At 35.9% G+C, this 25,958-nt stretch overlaps 1 protein-coding gene across 1 annotated transcript in view; it reads right to left on the bottom strand.

Moving 5' to 3' along the window:
* The window catches only part of LOC149533879 (peptidase uncH-like), a 169,537-nt gene that overhangs the window by 78,537 nt on the left and 65,042 nt on the right, over positions 1 to 25,958 (bottom strand). Inside the window, exons 3-11 of the mRNA XM_089805069.1 lie at positions 24,708 to 24,812; positions 24,533 to 24,604; positions 24,164 to 24,317; positions 23,903 to 23,985; positions 8,638 to 8,693; positions 1,335 to 1,471; positions 1,075 to 1,165; positions 797 to 862; positions 364 to 589 (exon numbers count right to left, since the gene is read on the bottom strand). Coding sequence (XP_089661195.1) covers positions 364 to 589; positions 797 to 862; positions 1,075 to 1,165; positions 1,335 to 1,471; positions 8,638 to 8,693; positions 23,903 to 23,985; positions 24,164 to 24,317; positions 24,533 to 24,604; positions 24,708 to 24,812 — 990 coding nt within the window. The remainder of the gene's footprint in view (positions 1 to 363; positions 590 to 796; positions 863 to 1,074; positions 1,166 to 1,334; positions 1,472 to 8,637; positions 8,694 to 23,902; positions 23,986 to 24,163; positions 24,318 to 24,532; positions 24,605 to 24,707; positions 24,813 to 25,958) is intronic.

Raw genomic sequence — 25,958 nt, 5'->3', positions numbered from 1 at the left:
CCACTCTCTATGCTAAATCGATTGTATAGTCTCCTACAATACAGTCCTTTGTTCTTAGTCATGATTCTTATCTGTGTGCATGTACTCAATTCTCTTCTCTTTGCTCGTGTACTAGAGAGTAATATCAAACTAACATGTGTGTCATCCACCCAACTGGGTGATGGAATAGAAATGAAACAGCAGAATTGTGATTTCGACAGTCAATCATAAATCAGTTTCAATGAAAAAAAATTGGTCTTCTTAATATTTAATGCTCATAAACAAGAATTCATCGACGTGAACAGGAATCATCAAATATCTATACCTGCCAAGAAATAGGCATTCTATAAATACACTCTGTTTCAAAAATATTATTTTACATACCATGACTTCTTAGAAGTAGTGGTGGCTTTTCTCCTTCAGGGGCTTGGTAATTGTTGTTTTCAGGCATATAAAGATAAGCAAATGCTGTCTGTTCAGGTACTTTGGTGGTGAATTCAACTAGTTCTGGCGAGCTAAAAAATGGATTATAATCTGAGTTGCTTAAAGAAGATGACGTCCAGATTATAGATATATCTTTCACTGCAGTGCAATTTTCTTCAAAAGCAACCTGCACACAAATAATGCCGACTTCAAAAAGTGAACAAGGTTACAAAGGGATCTGCAATAATTACACCTATTCATTTTGATATACTAAGGAAGCAAACAATAATCTCTAAATTCAATAAACAGAACAATTAGCATGAAGTGAATTGCTTTTCTTTACATGTTGACACATGCAAACTCAATAGGAAAGAAAAGGAAATAGATGGAAAACCTTTGCTATAGATGTCGGATGTTTAGGTGATGACCCTTCAACATACAAAATACTTCCCATAGAGGTCTAACCTAGCAAAGTATTGATACAGTCAGTTTCTTCAGCTTTGAGAAATCATCTACAAGAACTCCTATCTCTTTATTTTCAATTAAAGAATATGATGCAGCTATGTATGCAAGAAAACAACAGTATTTCTAAGTAACAGTAGCAACTGCCTGGTTAACAACTTTACAGTTGTAGTCTTGAAGTAAACAAAGGAATAATTTGAATTGACTCACAATATTGCTGAGATATGTCAAAGGAATATCAACTAAGGACAAGGAACCAAGAGTATGATCAAGAATTCCCAAATAGGACCTTCCTTTTTGTCTGTTAGTCAAAATAGATAAATATCACAGTGAACAGCAATACAAATATGATATGTATCCATTAGGACAGATTGATATATAATTATAAATAAATGGAAGGTACATGTGCAAAGCTATACGGATCTCTTTAGGAGTTAAAAAAAAGAGAACTCCTAGACACAAGAACATACCTGTACGTGCATGCAATGTAGTTATCATGTCCCTTGTTACCGATGAAAGCATAAGAACTATTACCAAATACCCATGCTGGCCTTGTAAATTCTGCGTCTAAAGGATACAAGGGTTGCAATTCATTCTTTGACTCAACCTGAAACAGAATTGTCAACACTCCTTAATCCAATTAGAGAAAAAGGTCAAAGCATGTAAAGATATCTACAATCCTACCACAATAAAGGAAAGAACCTAGGACATCATATGAAATTAGAAATAATACAAAGATCAAAAATTACATATTATTTCTCAATTTACTAACTAAAATTATAAATTATAAATTAACACAATATCCTGATGATATTGGGGTTTCCTTGCTTTTTCTTTAGCCTATTGTTAGCTTTGTGTATTTTATGTTTTTTTGCATATTGTCCACCCATCACCCATGTTAATTCGATTAATTGTCACAATGTTTCATTATTTCCCATGAGTTGGCAATGCATTTGGAGTTTAATTTCTACAGAATTGGCTCTCAATAAGCTGAAACTCAAACAGGCACACAAGAATTGGAAAGACCCATACACGGAAAACTCCACGAATTGTCAAAATCAAGGCTTTCCAACAGGTAACTAAAAGAAGTATAGGGACCCATCCTTACAATGGAATCCTCCTAACTGCAACTATGACCAACATCCTCGCCACTACCTTTAAGAATGTATTCAGGTACCTCCAACTACAAGTTTGGAACAGTATTGAATCATAATTTTCCACAGCCTAAAGTCTCGAATGCCAGTTTGTCTTTTTGACCTCAACTGCTCCAATGACTTTCCACCCCATGATTTTTTTGAGCAGTCTTAAAGAGTAACTGTTTCTGAACCCAGCCCCACATCAAAACAACCAAACTCAACTTTAGATTATTGTTGGAAGTAGCTTTATGTTCAGAAAATGTATCCAAAGAGAGTTAACATGCATACTTCTGGAGAATCCGTTACTTTTGTGGTGAATAAAACCTCAAATGTTGCTCAAACGATCATTTTCCCATTTGTGTATTGAAAGATCCTCCAGATAAGGCACCAAACAAATGGAAAGATGCCAGATCTCAATTTTCATCTAAATCTTCAAAGAAATGAGCCTTGGGGTGTTTCAATTTTTACTTTTGGCTGGAAATAATGACCTGAATATGGTTTTGTTGTCATGATTTTGAATATAAAAATGAACCTTTCTGCAGACCTGATTAGAATCTACTAGGCATTACATGCTCTATTCAGTGTCATGACTTACCTGGAGGGTGTAACAAGGGATGTTCAGAAACATGTTAAACTGACAACTGTTACAACTCTACCAGTTTTAAAAATTTAATGATTCTGACCTTCGTGATACTATTTTTAGGAGGATAGAACATCATAGTTGAGTGGTGGTGCAACTGGGGTGTCTGCAAATGTTGATCTGGAAAGTGATTTTCGGAGGCAAGTATTATAAATAAAATAATGGAGGAAGGTGGTGGATCAATAAGGACAGAGTGAGAGTTTTGGTGGGACAGAGCTTCCTAAGAAGGTGGCTTGAAGTACAGGAGAAGCTAAAAGAAACCTGTTATTGGAAGCATTGATATGGCTGTAACCAGTAGGAAACTGGTAAATCACTGAACTGTTACAGTAATTTCTGAAGTTTTTGTTATGTCAAAATTACAGGATTCCCAAAACTGGACCCACTAGAAAACTGATGCATCACTAAACTGTTCCGTTAATTTCTGAGTTTTTCCTTTATGTTAAACTTAATATTACTAGGATCATGAATCTGGACGATGTTTGTTTGAATTTTGAGGAAGGGCTCTAGAGGATATCATGGATGCATCTCGGGAGCTATTTTGAAGCCCAATCAACCTTTGAACGATAGGGAGCTGATCCTACTAGTTAAGTTTATGCTTGAGGTCCAGTGACACAAGGAGTAGGAAGAATGAATGAAGTGGTGGAAGGTAGGAGCTGAAAAAAGATTCCATGAGCAAACATCAGTCACCACCTTGTGTGAAACCTCTGGAAACATATTCTTTCACTCTTATGTTTTGCCACATTTTGAACAAGCTTTCTTGCTAAATTGATTTGGATTGTTGAGCTCAACTCTACATTCATCACAGTTCTCATAGTTCTTGTGCCCATCAAACTTCTTCTAAGCTTTCCTTTGATGAGATACATTTGCTCCTTAAATCACAGATAACCATATTGAATAATATTATTTGTTGATGAATGAGAGTAAAATCATCAAATCTAAAACTTTGCCTTCCTTTCTTTATTGGAACACTTGAAAGAATTATGAAATGATAGAAATAAAGAAAAGTTAGACAGAAAAAATCTTAAGTTGAAAAATAGGGGAATTTTCAAATATACAGAGAAAGTTCAAATATGCATATCATAACATTGATAAAGCATTCGTCATTGAAATTCTAGAAGCTTAATGCATTTAGAAGGATTTGGACAAGTTATGCATACAGACTATATACGAATTCTAAAAAAATCTTGAAGGCTCCAAGTTTAAACTCTGAGATGACATGAAATATTACCAATAGACATGTGTCATATCCCCATTTTAAGATAGAATTTTAATAATAATTAGATAATAAAATGTTATTAACTAAACAATGATAATAAAGTTATATTTATAAAACTAGGAAATTATTATTATTTAATCTATATTATTAATGAAATAATATTTAGTATGATATTTTAAATAATTAAAAAATAATAAATTTTCAAAAAGTAAATAAAGAAATAAAATTAAATACAAGAGACAATATGATAGAAAGTATGTTAACTTTCTAAATAGAATTTCATAATAAATAATAATAAACACAAATAAGTAAGTAAATAAACAATATAACATAGAATAATATAAATTAACTAAATCTAATGAAAAGTCAAGAGAGATTTAACAAATAGACATGACTCCTTACAATTAAGATATATAAGGGAGGAGAGTTTATTTTAGAAAGGGGAAAAAAGAAAGAGGAGAAGAGAGGAGTTCAAAAAGGAAAAATAGGAAAGGAAAGTAATATCATGAAGAAAATGAGGAAGTGACTTTTTGAAAAGGTATGAATGATATTGAAAGGATGTGAACTTTTGAAAGGGTCATAATCATGAATAGTTGTGATTTTTCAAAAATATTGTGATTATAAAGTATTGGGATTTTTTCCAAAGGATTTTAGTTATGAAGTGTTGTGACTTTTCGAAAGGATTATAACTATGAAGTGTTGTGACTTTCCAAACAATTTGTATTATGAAAGGTTGTGACTCTTGGAAAAGAAGGTAAGAAAGGTATGTTTATGGATTATATTTATTTAATTATGTTTACGAATTTATTTATATTAATGAATCTATTGAAGATAAATGTAGTACATGTGTTAAGATAGTCTCATAGGTCTTTGAAGGATAATGGCTAACTAATCGAGGATCGTTTTGAGGAACTCAGAGGGTCTTCCCAGAGGATTATGAAGCCCAACTTGAAAGGTAGTTTCAGAGAAGAAGGCCATTCCTCATGAACACGGAAGATCCTCTCAGAGGGTTAGGAAGCCAGATTAAGGGATCCTCAAAGATGTGTAGAAATAGTAATATTCCTAGATATCAATCATTAGAATTGAATTTAATAGATTATGTTGCTAATAATTTCTATAGGCAAACATGTCCTAAGGAGTGGGGACATTACAAATGCGATGACCCTCAACTAAGGTGGTAAAATTATTAAAGTAATTATCAATATATCCCCTAAACAAAATACTAATCATATCCATATATTATGTCATAATCAACATAGCCCATGGATGAATCAAATGATATGATCCTAATCATGTAAAACAATTAGAAATGATTACATCATTAAAATTGTGATCATATATGAATTCCATAGATTCACACATTTTGATGAATGTATGTGCTTCCCATTTTCCATTCAATACATAATACATATATATAGGATTCTGACATCCTATTTTATAGGAAACTCCATACACAACTTTACCGCATGTATTGAGTTGTTTCACAAATTCAACATATGCATACCACTAATGCAATAACCTATATAACAATGTATAAGAACCCTGGTAAACAATTATTTTATGCACCCTATGATGCAATATTTCCAATTGGAGATTCTTTATGCACTCTTACTGATATTTATGTTGGTAATACCATTTTAATCGTGTTGAATTCATTTTTTTAATTACTGATAAACCTGAGTTTTTGTGAGATCAATGCCTCTTACACAGGCATACATACTAACATGGAAATCCCCAAAAGACTAAAAACTGTATAACTGCACTCCATGAACTAACAGCAATGCAAACAAAAATCAGAAGACTAACTGCACACAAGCACAAATGTCGACCAAGGGAGAAAATGACACAAAGCACACATAAGATAAGGCCACAAACGATGCAGAAATATAACTTCTGTTTGGAAAAATACATGTCTTACAAAAGTCTCTTAATGCAATTAGGTGCACTTATGTCTCTCTCCTAGACCGCCAATAGGTCCATATGAGGATTCTTGTGTATTTTTGTTTTAGACATTCCATCCAAGGTTTACAAGACAGGTTGACAAGATATATTACCAGGCATCAATGAACATAAACAAGTCCTGTTCATGACCTGCGACAGTGCAACAACATTTGACATCACTGATTTGTACAACATAGAGAGGACAGCTTTAGTAGTTTCTGATCCTGGTACTGGTAGAGTTTTGGTACTGGTTCTTCCGGGGTACTTCATGGGTTCTCTTTGGGTCCATCATAGAAGGACACACAACAAACGTGGGCACCCAGGAAGTACCCCAAGGCAGTAGGTTAGTTTATGTATGTATTTCTGATTTGTTCATCAGCATGCTCTTTGCGTCAGCTTTAGATAGTGTCTTGCAAAAGCTTGCTAATATTACTCAAGTTAAAATTGGTCTATGTAATGCCCTTAGTTTATGACAGTAGTGAACAACAACCTACTTTGATGCATTTGATGGTCACTGATTGATTTTTTTTTTTTTGAAGATCTGAGTATATTACTGTTGATAGATTTGTATAACCCAGCCAATAGTTATGTTTGTTAATCATGTTTGAATTGATGTCAATTTGTAATGGATGTAATCTGAAACCATATTAGTGATACGATTATTTATTTATAATTTTATTGGCCAATATGGATTTATGAGCATCAATCTTCTTTTTGTATTTGTAACTTTGATGTTGAAAATAAATACATACATATATGGACAAACCCGAATCCGCAAGGAGGGAAAAAATTGTAGTACCCATGTATCCGTACCCGAACCAGAACCCGAATCGGCAACTTAGCAATCAGAGCAAATATTAAAGGCATTCCCCTCCTTTAGATGAAAAAAAATAGCACTTTGCAAGTCTACAGTGAAAAGCTATTCTAGAATGATGTAGAAATTGATATGAGAGTGAAACAATATGCAAGGTTCAAAATTTGCAATTAGAATGTCCAGGTCTCTAAGAAAATAAGTTCCAAACGAATATATAAACAATCAATGTAACAAGAATACTTGAGAAATTATAGTCCTTTTAGACAAGATGCTCAGTGACCCAACAACGGAAGTTAAAAGAGCACAAAAACCTTCTTCAAGTCTTCTTCTAAACAAATTGCCATCACATCTCTTGATATTTGGTAGCTTTAGTTGGAAAAACTATGAGTAATGAGCGTATATATGTGTATGTGTGTGTGTGTGTGTGTGTGTGTGTGTGTGTGTGTGTGTGTGATATAATATATATATATGTAAGATATTATATATTTAAATAATCATTTGCTATTATATTTATTAGATAATAATGGATAGACATGTCCCATGAGGGGACATGTCTCATCCATAAAATAAATAAGAGTGAGATTGCTGTTATTGCAACACACATGCCAGACATTGTGGCAATGCTATTATATTTGTAGCAATCCTCAGAAGAAAAAAAACATGGTATCAAAGCTATTTGCCTTGATCTTTTCCGAGGATGCTCTTGCAAATGAAGGAAGATTGATATCATATTCAAAGGGAGTATGACACTTCATCAAAGGCAACTTTGGATGTGAAGCTTAGATGATTGATATTAAGAGGGAGTTCGAAAGACCTTGTGTGTGACTATATGGTTTTAATGGGCCTACCCCCTATGTACATCATGAGAAAGTGACGACTTCCAAATAATTACCACTTATATATGTAGAAGTTATTGAAAAGTGACGATCTTCAATAACTCAACCTTCTATTGTGATAAGACATTTTATGATATCTAAAATAGATCGTAATAGATTGTAAACTTGCATGGTGGATTAAGTTCCTTAAATAGACCATGGCCTTCTATTGTGATGGACATTTTATGATATCTAAGCAGATCACTGTAGATGATAACTTGCATGGTGGATCAAGTTCCTTAAACAAACCATGGTAGTTCATATGGTAAACATTATCATAATGCGTGTGCACATACCCTACAAACAGTTTGAGTACCTGGTGATTATTATCATTATGCAAATTGATGTTCAGGAGGTCATTTACACAAAGTACTTGGTGAATATCATGTGACTTGATGTTCAGGAGGCCATTACTCACAGTACTTGGTGAATATCTTGCAACTCCACATTCAGGAGGACATTACTCAAAGAGTACTTGGTGAATGGCATATGAGTTGACATTTAGGAGGCCCATTACTCTTAACATCATTATTCATAGTATTTGGTGAATATCATGTGTTCATATTCCGGATGCAAATACTCATGATATCAAATATGATATCAAAATATTGAATATATTTTGATCAAAGATATTCTTATATTATGTTGAGGTAATATATGGTCAAGTGTTTATCCTCCCTAGCTAAGAGGGAGTGTTGATGTTTGGTAGCTTCAGTTGGATAAACTATGAGAGTAATGTGCAAATATATGTGTGTGTGAGAGAGAGAGAGAGATATAATATATGTATGTATATTAATTAAATATATATTATTATGTGAGATATTATATATTTAAATAATCATTTGTTATTATTAATTAGATAATAGTGGATAGCTCATTCGTAATATAAATAAGAGTGAAATTATTGTCATACCAAACATTATGGCAATGCTATTACATTTGTAGTGATCCTCAGAATAAAAATATCTTTCAATTATCAAGATATTTGATTGTTTGAAAATATTTCAAAAGACGTTATATAACTGAAAAAGACTTTATAAACATTGTCTCATTAAAATACAAAGCAATTATAAAGAACGTCTAACAAAAAAAGATTCTCAAATTTAACAAAACAACATAATTTTACAATAGAAACAAAATCAACAAGTTACCCATTTGTATAGATTCCAGAACCCATTCTTCCTATCTGTAACAAAGAAAAGTTCTCCTGCAATACATAAAGGATGTTACTAGAATAAAGAGATTAAATATAAAGATGCTAAACAATTCATTTAATAAAATAATATCTTCAAATCTCTTTCCCATTAAAAAAAAATTAGTAATAAGGATAAATATCCAATTCACCATGGAAAAATCAAAGATAATACACAGTTCTTTAAAAAAAAAACGGCTTGAAGGAAATATAGTTATTCACAATTGGAACCCTTTCCAAGTCCTCCAACCAATCAAAAGAGAATATTATTTTGGATTGCCAATGTTTAGATATAACGGTGAGTGAATTCAAGACCAGGGACTATAAGAAATTGGGGAAAAAATATTCTTCATTTAAGTTATATTGGAATGAATAATTAATTTCATTAATGGAAAATGTGACTATACTTCAACTTCCAAGAGAAGTTGTTGGAAAATATAAAACTTAAAGCTAAGATTTTCAAGTGAGGAATAAATGTCGATCATTAAATTAAATATTTTTTTTATGTTGCTAACCTTAGTAGGAAAAAATGAATCTAATAAGATTTGTTCTATGGATTCTATTTCATTTTGTAACATGATTGTAGGATGCCAACATGGATTTGTCTTTGTTTTGATGTACCATCTCTCCCCACACAACCATCTCTGCTTACGCAACCATATCCCCACCCACCAACACCCACCCCCCCACTCACTCGGCATTATCCCTGTGTGGAAATTGTGCATTGTTGTGCCTTTCTTTCCACCACCAATATGTGCCCCGTAGCTTTCAGCCACTGCGCACCTCCTCCTACGTGTAGTTGTTATGCCCTACATTGTCTAGTTGTTGTGGCTTGCTCCTAACTATTTGTTGTTTGCTCTTTGTTATTTACTATTGTCAAATGTTCTCTACTACATTGTCTATCGGCCAATCATGGACCTGTCGAAGACGGATCACCCTCCCCTATCTCTTTCTCTGTAGACCTATCAGAGGAAAATATTGGAGAGTGCATTGACGAAATTCCTTGAATGGGTCTATAAGTTGGTGGTTGAGAAAAAATTGCCAAAGGTATCAATCCAAGATATTTTCAACGAACTCTCATTGGTTACAATAGAAAACAACAAGCTTCGTCATTCCCTCATGTAGCATACAACAAAAAACCTAATCATTCTCAAAGTGCAGACTAAAAGTCAAAGCTAGATAACTACGAGTACCTACAATCTGAGATAAAGAGGAAGTTAAAACCGTGCCTATTAGTTTGTCACATTGGTGGTTCTCCCTTCTCACTCGTGTAAAAAAATTGGTCCACTCTATATTGATAGAGGAACATGTAAGGAGAACATAGGAACTCAACCTAAAGATTTGTGGCCTCCAACCCATTTCTAACAATCCATAAGATGTTGCATATGCATTCCACTATGATTAGCTTGATGTTCCAAAAATAAATCTTGATAGGGCCTTAGTTGGATATAAATTCATCCTATTTTTGCAATTTCTCAATTCCTTGAACATGTTACGCGTGCTCAATGCAAATAAGAAACTATTGCCTCTGCCATCTAACTTTTCTTTTTGATGAGGATCTTCCTAAATCCCATGATGTTGAACTTAAGCAAGCTAGAGCTCTTGTGGTTGTTGCACGGCGAGACAAGTGCGTCATGATTAGTAATCTAAAGGCAGTGCTTAGGGACAAATTTCCTCCTAACTAAGAGGCCAAGCTTGTAGCTATTGTCGCTAAATGAAACTTTTTGAATGTCGAGAGCAGGGGGTGTTCTAAAGAAACAAACTTTGTAGATTAACTGCTAGAATTGCAAAGCTTTAATTTGGTCCTCACTTGGCCTTCTTTGGGATGCTTTAAACTCTTCTAATATGCTCTTCCTCACCGAAACACATAAAGGCCCCGTACACCCTCTTCCCACAATTGTAAGTTTTCACTGAATGTCATATTTTAGGAGTGATACTAGGAGTTCGGGTGAGGTTTGTAGGTCAGGTGTAGTTGCCTTCCTTGTTTTTGATAGGCTTCGTGGTTTGGTTTTGGTTGTCTTATCAAAAACCTATGCTAGATTCATGTGGATTTGGTTATGTCACATTGCAACCCATGTCAAAGGCATCTTTTTTGGGGTTTGTTACTTTCCTTTGGCTTCCTCCTATGCTATCCATAGTGGCCCCAGCGTATGATAGCATCACCCAATTCTCCACAGTTGGGGTTATTCTCTTCTTCAAGGACTTCAATGCCATGACACAAATCGCACAAACTCCCCTTCATAGTCACATTGTAGACTTTGTGCATAGACAATTTGGATCCAACTTGTATGGGGTTCTATAGGTTGTCCAAGGATGAGAGTGGTCCTTTGACCAAATATGGAAGGCATCGTCTACAACTCAATGAATCTTAGGATTAGGTGGTTCTATGTGGGTTATTCTACTTCCTAGAATCTCACTTCTTCACACACAAGCTTCATGGTGGCGATGCTAGCATAGTGCATTACACTCTCTACATAGGCCGTCATCCCTTCTATTAGTTGCTTCTCCATCACCCCCTCCCTCTTATTGACTATGTTTTTCTTAGCCTCTCCATCCCTTGCACCCACTCCCCCCAATCCCCTCTCCCTTGAACCCCCTTTTTTCCACTTTGGGGCGCATCACCACCAAGTTCTTTCATTTGTCCACAACTATCTAGGAGGCTTCCTTCTTTCCTTTTTTCATTTCTCCACCCCTAGCTCCTCCTTAGCATATGCCCTATGACTAATGGTATAATGAAGATTGTAAGGCCTTTCATTAGACCTGTGGTTTGCTCTTAACTCTACCACCCTTCTTATCCCTCCCTAAAGAACTCTTGCTATCTCCTTCACCATAAGAGACGCCTTTTCATTCTCCAACACAGACATACCCTTTAGGCATCCATCCATCATTCCCCTAAGTCCTTTTGCCATACCCTTTCCCCCACCACATCCACCTTCCCTCCGAGTTTGACCATCAATTAGTGGTTTTCCAAATCAACCCCCCCCCCCCCCCCCCCTATTATCACCTTTTCACATACACCACCATCAAGGAGCCTATTAAAACAATGAACTATAGCAGGGCAATAGATAAAGAGGGTTTTGAAGCCAAGTTATTCAAATACGACTTCATCATTCTAGGGTCCTACTTAGTTGATCTCTTCAATCATGTTATCGGCACAGGTCTCCCTTCATCTTGGTCAAATCACATTATCCATCTAGTTTGCAAGGTGAGCCTTCCTTAAACCCTAACTCTTATGCGACCATCATGGTTGGGCACGCTTTTTCTAAACTATACGCCACGACTCTCCAATTTCTTCTTTCTAAAGATTTGGATGAGCGTCATATCCGTTGTCCTATATTTTGTCACCACAAAATGGAGATAACAGTGCAAAACTTTTCCAACTAAGTTTTGCATCTCTCTAAGATAATTCACTATTTAATTGACCAACATTGATCAACCAATCATTCTCAATTCCTATAGTGAATCCTTTTACTGAAGGCTTTCCTCAAGTCCTTTTCATTTTTTTATTTTATTAGCCTATGCTTGATTTTTGAGGCCTTTAAAGTCCCTATCTGCATTTTTGAGTGTTTGTTTGGGTTGTTTTAGTCTTTTTATTTCCCTCAATCTCTTGCTTTCGATTTTCCCTTTGATTTGATACATCTTAGGGCTTAATCAGACTTGTTAGTCAAAAGATATAACCATTTAAGTGTCCAAAAAGTGTACTCCAAGCTTAATTGTGTATTTAAAAACATTAATTTTATATTTTAATGTTGAATTGCACTTTTTGAAAAATATAACTTAAAAACACTTTATGTTATGTTTTTAAGTTACTTTATGACTTCAATTTATCACTTGAGTCAGTATAGTGCACTTTATGTTATATTTTGATGTTGAGTTGTTTTATGGTCTATTTATTACTTTCAGTTGCTTGCTTTATCAGTCACATTATTACTTTATAGTTTGATGTTGAGATTTACTTTAATGTTTTATTTTAAAATATTTAAGTGAAATGCTAGTTTAGATATGGTAAATATGATATTTGACCCCTTTAAGTGATATTTCCTCAATAATCAATTTAACATGTCCTAAATAGATCACTTCAATAATGCAACTCAACATGTTTTTTCTTCTAACATGCTACATTCAAATGCATCTAGACAATGAGATTTACCTTTTGCATACAAATGCAAATAACATGTTACATGCAAGTAAATCTAGAGAGTGAGATTTACCTTTTGCATGCAAATGCAAATGACTAAAGCATGCAAATGCATCTAGAGAGTGAGATTTACCTTGGATGCCCAAGTGCATGTTATTTCAAAAAGCATTTTTTAAAACATGCAATCGCCCTCCAAGAGTGCGATTTGCAGGTAAAGGCAAAAATAAAATAAAAACATGCAATCACCTTAAGAGAGTGTGACTTGCTCTTTGGGTGGAAATATTTGACTTGTGCAAACCAAAAGCACATTTTTAAAACATGTAATGGCCCTTGGAGAGTGCGATTTACTTTGAAAACATATTGTCCAGCCAAGCCATTACATCTCATGAGCCTCCAAGAGTGATTTGCACTACGAACCCTCTTTTTCATGCAATATGCTTCATGAGTTTTATCTTGGAGAGTGCGATTTGCACTAAGGAGCCAAATGCAAGCATTTTTGCCTTATGTGTTTCACCTTGGAGAGTATGATTTGTACTAAGGAGTAAATACTTGCATTTTTAAAACATGCAATGGGTGCTCAAGAGTGTGATTTGCACTAAAATACTTAAAAATCTGACATGCAAATGCAATTAGAGGATTTCTCTCCACTTTTCCAGCCAAGGCATCCATGCATATGCAGCTTAAGAGTGTGATTTGCACTAAAATCCCTAAATACATACATTTTACATACAAATGTGCTAATGCATTTGGCTCCCAAGACCACGATTTGACCTTGAAGGCATGCATTAGGGCCTTCTAAGTCTTATTTGCATCAAACATTTGGAGAGAAAGAAAGTTGCAACAACATCTTGCTCATACATGCACATGCATTTGCACTTGGAGACCACAATTTGCCTTAAAACTTCACTCAATTTGAACATCTTGGTTGCTACATGCAAATGCACTTGGAGAACCTGATTTTGGAGAAGGCTTGTGTTATTTTTTCAAGGATCTGCTGGAAATGTATTAAGCACCGCCATTGTATTTGGTATGTGTGTTCCAAATGCAGCATCCTCTTAGATTTATATTGAGACTTGGAAATGCATAGACATGTTCCATAATGGAACATGATTATTCGTTAATCAAACAATTAATATAATAATATATTTAATCATTTTTATATATATATATATATATAGTATTAATTTCTCTCATATATATATATATATATATATATATATATATGTTTACTCTACACAAGCTATCAAATATCAACACTCCCTCTTAGCTAGGCAAGATAAACACAAGACAGATATTACACCATTGGTAATACTAGGAATGAAAAATTTTACGGATATCTCAGAATTTTTCCACCATTTGATATTGCATTCGATATCACAAGTATTGGTCTTCAAGAATATCAACAAATGATATTCACCAAGTACTCAAATAAGGTTTTATATCACATCTAATATCAAGAGTATTGGCCTCCAAAAATATCAATGATATTCAACAAGTACTCAAAAGGTTTTGATATCACATCTGCTATCAAGAGTATTGGCCTCCCATAATATCAATGATATTTACCAAGTACTCTTTGAGTAATGGCCTTCTAGAATGTTGAGATGAAAGGCATTCACCATAAACTCAATTTCTTTGATCTCATAATACAAGTTATTGTAAGATCGTCGCCTTACAATAACTTCTACAAATACAAGTGACATCATTTGGAAGTTGTCACTTCCTCATGATGTATGCAGGGGATAGGCCCATTAAAATCACATAATTACGAGATATATTTAAGAATCACAATCCTCTTGACTACTAGAATTTATTGATCACGAAAGAATCCATCTCAACTCAGTATACTCTCTCTGAATTGATATGATCAAGATTACCGAAGGTTGACTGAATCATATCCTCTATATGCTCCCTCTCTTTCAAGGTTGCCTAAAATGTCAGGCTCCCTCTTAATATCAATCTCCCTCTTCCTGCAGTAACATTCTTGGAGGAAGAGATTGAGGCACATATTTCTAGAAGGATCGATGATTGCATGTTTCTATTTCGAACACCCATCTCTCATGGGTCCTCATGGATCTTAATGTTGCAATGCAATCTTCAAGATATGTCATAATTTCCTCAAAGAATAGAGACATCTCGTCATGAAGACGTGCTTCGAATCCAAGGAACCAATAATTCATTTAGTATCCACTTTCCCAATGGCTCCCCTTGAGCTTGAGTTCATGTGGAAATGCACCAAAGCACTTTGATCAGAGAGAGAGAGAGAGAGAGAGATCAATTGAAGATGTCGATGGGAAAGTTGTTCTAGGTTTACATCCGCACATCATTGAGAATATTTTCGAAGTGTGGGAAACTCTAGTGTAAATCTGACAAGGGAGAATTCACAACTTGATCACATCGAGTTTTCAAAAGACAATTGGCAATTCATCAAAGAGAATATAGTGGCACGAAATATAGAGATTGTCCATCTGGCAATCATCCATGATTGCATCACCAAGTACAAAGCCTTTGATGATAATCTACAGAAATGATTTAGTAGTTCCAACATTTTCTTCATATTGTTGTAGTTGCATAAGATAGATTACCTTTAATCCGATTGCACGTAATCCGATTGCACGTAATCTGACTACACGAACCTTTAGTGCATATAATCCAATAAATCTTCTTTCCTAATTTTACTGAGTCAAGGTGGTTGAGTTTCACCCACCTTTTTCTCCTTTCTCGCACTCCTTTTTCCTATATAAGAAGTGTCCCTCTCATTCTAAAAATCATCTTTTATTGTATGCAAGAAAGCTCTACCAAACTCGTGCAAGCATAACCTTGATTGTGTAGTACCAATTTGGAAAAAAAGTGAATAAAAAGAAGCAATTGGATTCAAAGCTTTGATTGAAAGCAATTGTGATAGCACAAATTAGAAGCTTTGACTGTAATTTTTGTATATTGTCTTTAATTCATGGTTTCTTCTATGTTAAAATAATAGAGCAAAGTGAGTTAAGAAACAACCGGAGCCAAAGCTTTGACTAGAAGCGATTGTGGTGATACATAGACTAGAAGCTTTGACTATAACTTATATGGCCATCTCAAATTCTCAAAAAATAGTTAGAATTCCCTACTTCTGGAAGTCCTTGTGCCCCAATGGTAGAGGTTATTCTTATAAAATAGATTAAAACAGGACTTAGAGCCAAATCGGTACGCTTTCAATCAGCCTTTGAGTTTGTGTTGGTTTATCAGTATCATCATTTCCAGCTATTAAATAGAGGTTAGTTTAGAGATTTAATCTTGCCCATTACTCGCTATGCAAGTAAGTGGATTCTTTCCTGAAAGATAAGAGGACAAAATATTGATAACATCCCTTACAAAATCTCTCAACTTCTTACTTACCTTGAGTTGATCTAAGGAATGGTGAGAAAGGGGAGCCTTCCCTTAAAGGTAGGAGAGACTTGGTCTTATACGTTGTGGATGGTCTACCTATTTTGCAACTGAATTTGCACAAACTATCGGTTACAAAATATCCCCTCAAAAATATCTATGCTAAGGGGCAAACCTACTTTAGACCTGATTATCAAACTATGGACCATATCTTGACTATTCAAGGAACTATTAAAAAGGCGTTCCATCGCTCCTCGACAGTTTATTGTTTCTTTGTTGACTACTACAAAGTCTTTGGCTCTATCTTTAGGACGACCCTTTTCCAGAGGCTTCAAGACATTGGTATTTTTGAGACTCTTCTAGCAACTATCATGAGGCTGCAAGGTGGTTTTAGATCGTCTCAAGATCCCTTTAAGTTCTTAGACTTCATCAAGAGCACTATTGTTGTTAAGTAGCATTACCCCCTATCACCTACCTTATTTGGTATCCACATTGATGAGCAAGTGAGGCTTCTCCAAGATCATACTCTTGAAGGGGGGATCGCCTTCTCCACCAAGTTCTAATTTCTATTATATTTTTTGCGCATGATGTTCTCTTGGCCTCCTTTCCAGAGAGCTTACAAAGATTTTTGGATGGTCTTGTGACCTTTTGAGAGTTGTGGCATTTCACAATTAATCAATGCACTTAAGACTTCTTGACTCCATTTCTTTTCCAAAGGTTTGGAGGTGGAGATTTGTTCCTCGCACACATACCTAGTGGTCAAGTTTTGCAGTCCTCCTTTTAGCATGAGACCTGCCCTTCACTCACAAATAAATAAGGGGTACTGTTCCTTGGCCCTCCTTGAGATACAATGTTTTTGGCACCACTTCTAGGACACTTTATCCAGGATGACACTTGTAAATACTCTTATCAAACCCATTGTTCTCTATAGTTATGTGGTGTGGGATTCTTCTTTGCTAGATTCTGGTTGGGCTTTAGTTGAGCGGGTTTATATTCTCCTCCTTTAGCACATTATTCAATGCAAGAAGTCCATCCGCACAACATTGTTTTTGCAAAGTTTGGGGCTCCCCCTTTCGAGTTGGATGTCATTTTGAGCTAGTCTAATTACTTCTTTTCCTTTGGCGATTCATTGATTTGGATAAAGGGCATCATAGGTACATGTACCTCGCCTACTATTCGCCAGAACCTATTGCTCCTATTATCTTCTCTAGCCGGCCTCATGATTGGTTCATAGAGACTTCAGCCCTTCTTGGAGATGGATCACCACCCTCCCTCCTAGTATTCTCTTGATGACCCCCCCCATCTTCTCTCTTTGCAGCAAGATCTGAATAAAAGTATTAGAGATGACATATGTATTCAATTTATTCATACTGTTTAGGTCAACCCCCATGGGGGTCTTTGCCCTAAGATGGCCTTTTATGTGGAGCACTTCTTAAAGATGGACAAACCACTACCTGCGTGTCCTACCACTAGTCACATTCCCATTGGATCCCCCTTGGTTCTTTTAGAGTGGGCTAACATCGACTCTAGTGTGAGACCAATCATTAGACAAAGAGTGTTGACAGGGTTTGTTGTCTTTACGCCATCGAGGAGGTTGAGTTTAAGGAGCACTTCATCTTTTGTTGCCCTTTATACTATTAGATCAAAGAGAGGTTCTACTGCCTATTCAAGGATGCATGGTTGCTCTCCATCGTCATTAGATACACTGAGCAAAGGTACCTGTTGTGAGGTTTTCACACCATTGCCCCAAAATTTTTGAGGACCCCCTTTTTCGAGCAAGCCTTGGCAATTTTCGCAAATTTTTGCAAATTTTTCAATTGCCTTAGCAAGTTTTCCAGAGTTGTCCAAAAGTTTTCGATTTGAAAATTTTACACTTTGTACGCCTTCGGGCCAGGAGGGATGTGGTTGGGTTTCTTTCTTCACCTGGTCTTAACTTGATTTTCCGGAGCATGTAATTTTATCCTTAGGCCAAACAAATTTCAAAGGCAACATATTTTTCAATGGTTAGAACAATATTCGACAAGCTAAATTTGCAAAAAAAAATGGGACTTACACAAATTTTGAAAATTGGATATAATTGTATAGACTTGAGCATTTTCAAAATGAAATTTTTTTTAGATTTAATTATTTTGGAAAATCTTGATTTTCTCAGTGAAAAGGGAAATTTGTGATAGTGAAATTAAATTGGAAAAATCGATTTTGAATGCTAGAGAAATGATTTATTTTGGTAAAAAATTAAAATTGCATTGCAAAATGGAAAGTGGACTTAATTGCAAAATTTTGCATTAAATTGGTTAAAGTTGCCTTGAAGATTTTTAAAATATTTAAAGAGATTGGTAAATTAAAATTGAAAATCGACTTTAGCTTGCTAATTCCGATTTTAGTAATACTTCAATTACCAAAACGTTATAAATGAAAATTTTAACATCTCCAAGGTTTTCCTAATTTTATTTTGCAATTTTTGGTCACAACCGGCAATTAAATAGGCAAATTTCACTATGGGCAAAATAAATTTTAGCATGGCATTAAATTTGGACTATTAATGAAGCACTTATTTAATTTTTCTCTCCTATAGGGCTAGTCAGTCGGCTTGAGGGAGCAAGGAGATTGTGGTATAAGAGGGCTCCCCCCCTCTCTCACCTCTTCATTCCAATCTCATCTCTTCTTCTATGTTTGGCGATTTTTCTTGGAGGAGCACTTTCCAGCCTTGGACGATTTTTTTTGGAGCAGATATTTTCATTGCTTTGCATCTTTTCCTACTTCCATAAAAGACTGTGAATGCCCTAGGCGATTTGAAGCAGATCTCAACTTTTCTCTTGCTCGGCAATTTTGTTGTCTGATTTTCTTGCTAAAGGCTGCGAATTTTGACCTAAATTTGAGCAATTTTTTTTAATTTGGTAGAGGATACATGCTCCAGGGTCTGATTTTTGGGTGAATATGGGCAGTTTAAAAGAGATCAAAATTCTGATTTTTTTTTGCAATGAGGCTTGAATTTTCTAAGGTCAGAACCGAACTTGAAGAAGGCTCAGTTATTGCTAAAAGACAAAATTAAGGTAAAATTGTACTCATTTTATAGGTGAAGAATGGTTCAAAAGTGGATTCCACTCCTTGTTCTTGCTTGGTTTCGTTTCCCTTATATTCTTCTTGCATTCATCATCCACCACTTCATCATCTCATTGATAGGTTGAAGTTTGGAGAGATAAGTGTAAATTTCATGGTAGGACACTTGGCGAGGCAGAAATAAGCTAGACCACCCTAGGTTGAAGTTGGGAGATATAAGTGTAGTCCATCCTAAGGTAATGAAGAGGCAGAAATAAGTGGTCGTCCCACCCCTAGGTTGGAGGTTGGAGGTTGATAAGTGTAGAGATAGGACTTGGCCAGGCAGAAATAAGCTAGATTCCATCGATAGAAAGAAGGTTAGAAATCAATAAGTGTAGTCCATATCATCTAGAACGAAGAGGTAGAAATAAGTGTTTAGGATGGTAGATGTTAATGCAAGCAAGAACCCAAAGGGAATGAACACCAAAAAAGACAAGGAAGACATGATGCCTAAGACCACCTTCTTCTCAAAAGTGAAGCAAATAAGTGATACCAATATCGGTCAAATAAACATGATGCAGTTAAAGGACAAATTAAAGGAAGGGCAATCCCCCATGGCAAAAAAAATCTACAAGAGCGAAATTGTACATGCGGCGGCCTTCCCTCCTACCTTTGCTTATCCAAAATTGGTAATGGAGTGTGCATCCTGGTTTGATATTGTTACCAAGTCCCTCATTTTTGATGAAGGGAAGAGTGTTAGCCAACATCGGCGGACAAGTGGTTGAAAAAACATTTAATATCCCCTAGTACAAAGGCATGACAGTGGTAATGATGGATCAGGCGACCAAGTCATTTTAGGATAATCAAGAGGCCTTCTTCATTCACCTAAAGCAAAATTGGTTTTGTGAAGGCAAGAAGGGAATTACCAGATCATCAAGGCTCACCATGTCAGATTTCAAATCAAAGTATGGCGATCTCATTGTGCTTCGCAGCCGGATCATAGGCTTAGCTCAAGGTATGCAATTCGAAAACTGGATGTATTATTTTATTGATGAAATTGAAAATGGAAAGAAAAGATTTGATGGGGCTAGGATTATAAGAGAGAATTTATAGTTGCAACTTAGGACAGTGCAAAATCAAAAAGCAATTCTATATGGGGTCCTACCTCTTTTATTTGATTTAGAGGCAGTGAAAATTGAAAAGTGAATTTCAAGAAAGAGCAAATTTGGAGGAAGTGATTTGAAAATATTTGAGGCTAGAAGCCAAGAGGATAATACGAGAGGACAAAGGACCGCGATAGAGGTGAGCTCTGATTCAGAATCAAGTGGTTACAGTGACAGCACCGAGTACTCTCCTCTCTCAGAGAATCAACATGGAGATGACATGGCAGTCACTAGTGAAGAAGAGGATAGGCCAATTGATATTGAAGAAATGAGCCAGGCACCCGAAGGTTGTTGGCGATGCTTTGCTAATCAAACCAAATCCAAATTTGGGGAGATGCACTGCACCACTATGGTTAAGGCAAATGCTTATGCCAAGAGGTGAGGTAGTGACTGCCCAAACAATTGAAGATATCCAAGGATTAGTAGAAAAAAGTGATAGCGAGAACCAAAGACAAACTGCAAAAACGGTGGCAAAGGTAATTAGGAGCGACAAAGATGGTCACCGAAAGGTTCAGATTGCTATACCAACAGTTAACAAGGCATTGGATGAGATTGTGTCTCAAGAATATGAGATGGTAGAGCATAACTTGGGAAGAATCACGGATGACATGGAATGTGCGGAGATCCAGGAAGGCATCGTTTCAATCAGAGAAAGGTTGTGGAAGGCAAACGAAAGAATCGTAAAGTTGGAGGCCAAGAACAAGTATTGGAGAGATTGCCAACCTATCCAACAGTTGCACTAAGCAACCCTTCCTCAAGACAGCGAGAGCAACACAAAAGAGATATCGGCTCAATTGCATGAAGTCAAGGATTGGATCTATGATACAATCCAAGATGGGTGAAATTTCTTGCCTTCCTTTGTCTCGACATTTAGGTCATTAGTGGCTATTAGAGATAAATTTATAACATTTGAGGGTGACTGGAAGGATTTCATTCTAGTCAAGGACATAGCCATTCCCAGGCCACAGGCATTCATTGAGCTACCGGAGAAATATTTGGAAAGAGCCAAGTTGGTAGATGAAGGAGGACTGAGTACGATCCAATCTTGGTTTGTTGCCTTGACTATCAGATTGAGAATACTTGAAGAAGTGTGGAATGAGATTGCATAGCACAGCCCAAGCATTGATACTTCCATTTCAACCATGATAAGCAACATTGGGGCGGCACTTGATTTTGAAGATATCAAGGAGGAGAACATCAATGAGATAGAATTTGGATCGAGATTGGATGAGTTGGGGAAGGTTGCCATCAAGAAGAAACATTTGGGCACCCTTGCCTCCCTTAATGCCTTTATCGAATACGCAAAAGAATATGAGAAAGATCATGAGAAGACACTACAAGCAGCAAGCAACATGATGAATTCAGCTAAGCTCAAGATGAAGCATACACCTTGCCCTCCCATGAAGGAAGTCAACAACAAGCTAGTCAAGTTCATCACTTTGGCTAAAAAGATGAAAGAAAAGGGTAGAACTATATTAGAAGATCATTTGATGTAAGCCCAAGTGGCAAATTCTCCTTCTTCTTGGGTAGGATAGGTGTCTGATTTTGATTGGCTACCATTTTGGTGCCTTACCATTGGTTGCCACTTTTCCTTTTTTTTCATTGGTCCATTGATGAGGTGGCATCTTCTCATTGGCCGATGGGGTGGCAACCCTAATTAGGGTTTCTAGATCCAATCTGGATCGTTGGTTTTGCCTCTTTATCTCTAACGTCGGTTGTAAATTTTGGCCTCTATATAAGGCCATTTGCTCTCATTTGTAAAGGGTCAAAGAAAATTGTTGCTAAGATAATATCAAAATTGCCTCTCTTTATCATTGTTGTGACTTGCATGGTGATTAAGAACATTTGGTGTTATTGCATGGTTTCTACTTCCAATAGTTAGAATTAGATTTCCTTTGAAGTTGCATAAGTAGATTTTATTTCAAGAAGGTTGTTAAGTAAGAGTAGACGGATAGTTGCATGGTGATATGAGTGGATGTTTGATAGGGATCTATAACTAGGCCACTAGCATCCTAGTGGCTTGTTGGGAAGCCTTGTGTGGTAAACTAGTCTTTTTCCTTTGAATCATTGCATCTATGGAGGTAGAGCCACTGGTTAGCTTTCATCAGATTTGATCCCCGTCCATTTGCTAATCTTTCCATTCATAGGAGTAGGAGTAGAATAGCAAGTAGTTGATTAGTTGGATTTCATTCTAAGAAAGTTAGGAAGGCATAAGTCATTTGAATACACCATCCATCATCACCACCATCAACATGCTCTGACACTCATATATTTTACAAACCCACCATCATCACCATCATACCAAAACCCAAGTCATCCTTGAATGAACAACGTAAGTCCACCTACGTGATTACTAGCAAATCACATCGATAACTAAGTTAGTATCCACAGGTGTAAGGAACATTGGAGTTTTTCTCATGTCTTCATGAGTATTAACTTTTCAAGAGAGGAATTGAGTGTTTGATATCCCATATCAAGTGTTCAATTGCTATATGTTATGTAGTGGTACAAAACTGACATCAACAGTACCTTTCCCATTATCTTCAGGAAACTATTAGGCTCTGAAACCACATACTCTAGCACCGAAATCCAGTAACGGCTTAGTCTTGTTATCTCATTACTTCCTTCTTCACATGGCTTCACTCAACGAGTCAACACACAATACCAAGTTGTAGCTTGGCCTTGCCCCTTGGCCCTTCCAAGGTCAATCTAAGATATCCCAGAGTTTTGGCTAGTTCTATGGCCTCTCCTTCAATTTTGGGGATCTTCACAATGGATTAAAATCCTTAGAAGTGCTCAAGAGGTTTCTCTTGGACCCCCCACCCCCTCTTTGTTTTAATGTTAGCTATTGCTTTCTTTCTTTGTGTACCATTTGGCCCCCTTTCTATTGTTCTCGGCAGTCCCTTTGACCCCTTTTGTGATCTTTCATTGGACATTAATAAATTTCTCTTATATTTCATCCTTCCAAGTAAAGTTATGTTCCCCATTCATTTGAGTTTTTAATTCTAGGACAAATTATAGGGTAATCTTGGAAGGGGACATTACAAATATACTATCGACACAACTAGTACATAAGATCTTTAACACTATGTTTCTCTAATTATTGATAGGAGCTTAGTTGAGATCGATTATGACTTAAATTTAAACAAGCCAAAGTAAAGACCTGCAAAAATATTTCATTTTTAATGTGCACCATGTTCTTCATTGTAGCATTGGAATTACTGTTAGTGCTCATTAATTTGATAAACATTGACTGCTAATCTCTCTAGGTGGCAGTGCCAAAACAAATCTCAACTGACATTTTGCCCTAGTGCATGCATCTTCAACAACCATAATGGGTTTTCACAATAAATACTAAAGATTAGAGTATTATTTGTGCATTGATTTCATTACGACATCAAATTCCAGGTATGTGTAGCTTAAAACATGATACCATATATAGATGAACAATGCTCAACTTTCAAAATTTTTTTTTTATATTCTCACTTGTTCTTATTACAGAATAACAACAATACCTTGTGGTGACCACTTTGGTTCAGTTGGGGATTCTAACAAATTTGGATCATTTCCAGCAATGCAGACCCGTTTCTCAATCTTCCTGTGAATAAATTTAAAAAAGAAATCCAAATAAATAACATTAAAAAGTTCATCAAAATCACATGGTCTGACATTTGCAACAGAAACAATTCCATAAACTGGAGCAAAGAAGAAAATCTTTCCCATATTATCCATATTTAATTTTTTTAGAGTATGCACAAGATCAGTTGACCACTCACCCATCTTCAGACAGGTAGCCAACCCAAAGTTCTGCTTTGTCCCAAGGCATGTTTGGATGACTCCATTCAATCCATGCCATCCTTCTTCCATCAGGTGCCAGACGGGGGAAAGCATAGAAATCATTACCACTGACTAATATAGTTGGCTCTGGAGCTGCAAAAACAACCAGCAAGACACAATCAGATGAATTTAGTTTTTCAAACTAGGCTTAATCGACAACCAAATCCATACTAAGATAGCCTTGATTGCAGATTTATTTACGAGTACACCTACACCAGATGATTCGCTCCATTCTGCATGGAAAACTAACCCCAATCATAATATGAACCTAAGCAAAATATAGGATTTTGACATCTTTAGAGAGGTACCTTTCATTTGACCCCCACTGAGCTCGACGGAAACTATTGTTGCAGATGGATTTGTCTTGCTTTCTCGATGATCTGCTCACAAACATAACATGCAAGTGAGAGAACACAAGAATCATCCACGCTATAACCCAAGCGAAAAGCTTCTAAAACTGTCATGAGAAATAAATTGGCTAACCTTCTCTCACAGTTATATAGCGGTTCAAATGCAAATCCACCAATCCATCTGCATAACAAACAGTAGGCCCTCCATAATCTGGTGTAATTGGAACTGGATGATGATCTGCAAATATGGCAAGTACAAATATTATCACAAGCAGAAGCCACATAGATACATTTTTATAGGGTATATAGTCAAAAAAAGACAAGTCCCTTGATACCAGATCATTTAAAATGTGATTGACCAATCAGAAGCTCATACACAATTTGCTTGGTTAATGCTGCTGGAAATAAATTACACTTTTTATAAATAATAAAAGCAGAAAGACTGACTATCAACTAAGGTTATTGTGTGCATTTATACAAGAACCCAGCATACAACACGCGGCCACATGCCAAACATGTGAAAATTAGCAAGTGCCACCAAGCTTAAATAAGCAGGAAACACCCCTTATTGCATTGGTAAACTACTAAAAAGCTTTGGCCATATCTAATTCAATAATAACGCCACGTCAACAAAACAAATGCAACAATTGAATGCTTTCTTGGACATTGATCATTTATATGAAGTGTTTCTCCAAGTTCTGAGAACAGGGAGATGGATACATGGAAATATCCCATGTAATAAGATGTCTCATGATACACGGAAAATTCACAAATTAGATCCCCGAATTCAGTTCTAATTCACTCTAAATATAAGCAAGAAATTTTCTTGACTGACTACATGAACACACAATATGCAGGATTCTTGGATGATTGGAAATCCACTTCCAGGTTTGTCTTTGTTTTAGAATCTAGTCCCATATCATGGGGAAGTAAGAGCCAAACCATTGTCTCTCTCTCACATAGAAGAAGTATATCACGCTACATGTGTAGCTATTTAGAAAGCAATATAATTACATTGTATTTTAGCAGGAATGAGAAAACTGAGACAACCTACAGCTATGTTTTGTAACAATCAGGTTGTGTTAAATTTGCTCAAAATCTAGTGTTTCATAAGTGAGTGATGCAGGAGCATCTGGATCAAAAGGCAATCTCCCAAGACAAAAAAAATTATTTGTTGGCTTTGCTTTCAATTTGCTGCTTCCTTTCTGGCGCTTTGTTGTTTGTAGCCTTTGTCAACTTGCTTCTCAGAAAGAGCTGCAGGAAGAATGTAGAGTTATTATGTTTATTATGCCTGAAGCTGTGCTACTAGATTTCTATGGGTTACTTCAAACCATTTTCAAATTTCTACCAGATTATTTCTATTAACTATTTGTCCCCAATTATA

This window comes from Cupressus sempervirens, chromosome 10 (assembly GCF_028749045.1).
Source record: "Cupressus sempervirens isolate cs-2001-9-10 chromosome 10, ASM2874904v1, whole genome shotgun sequence".
Classification (NCBI taxonomy): Eukaryota; Viridiplantae; Streptophyta; class Pinopsida; order Cupressales; family Cupressaceae; genus Cupressus; species Cupressus sempervirens.
This window is presented reverse-complemented; position numbering and strand designations above follow the sequence as displayed.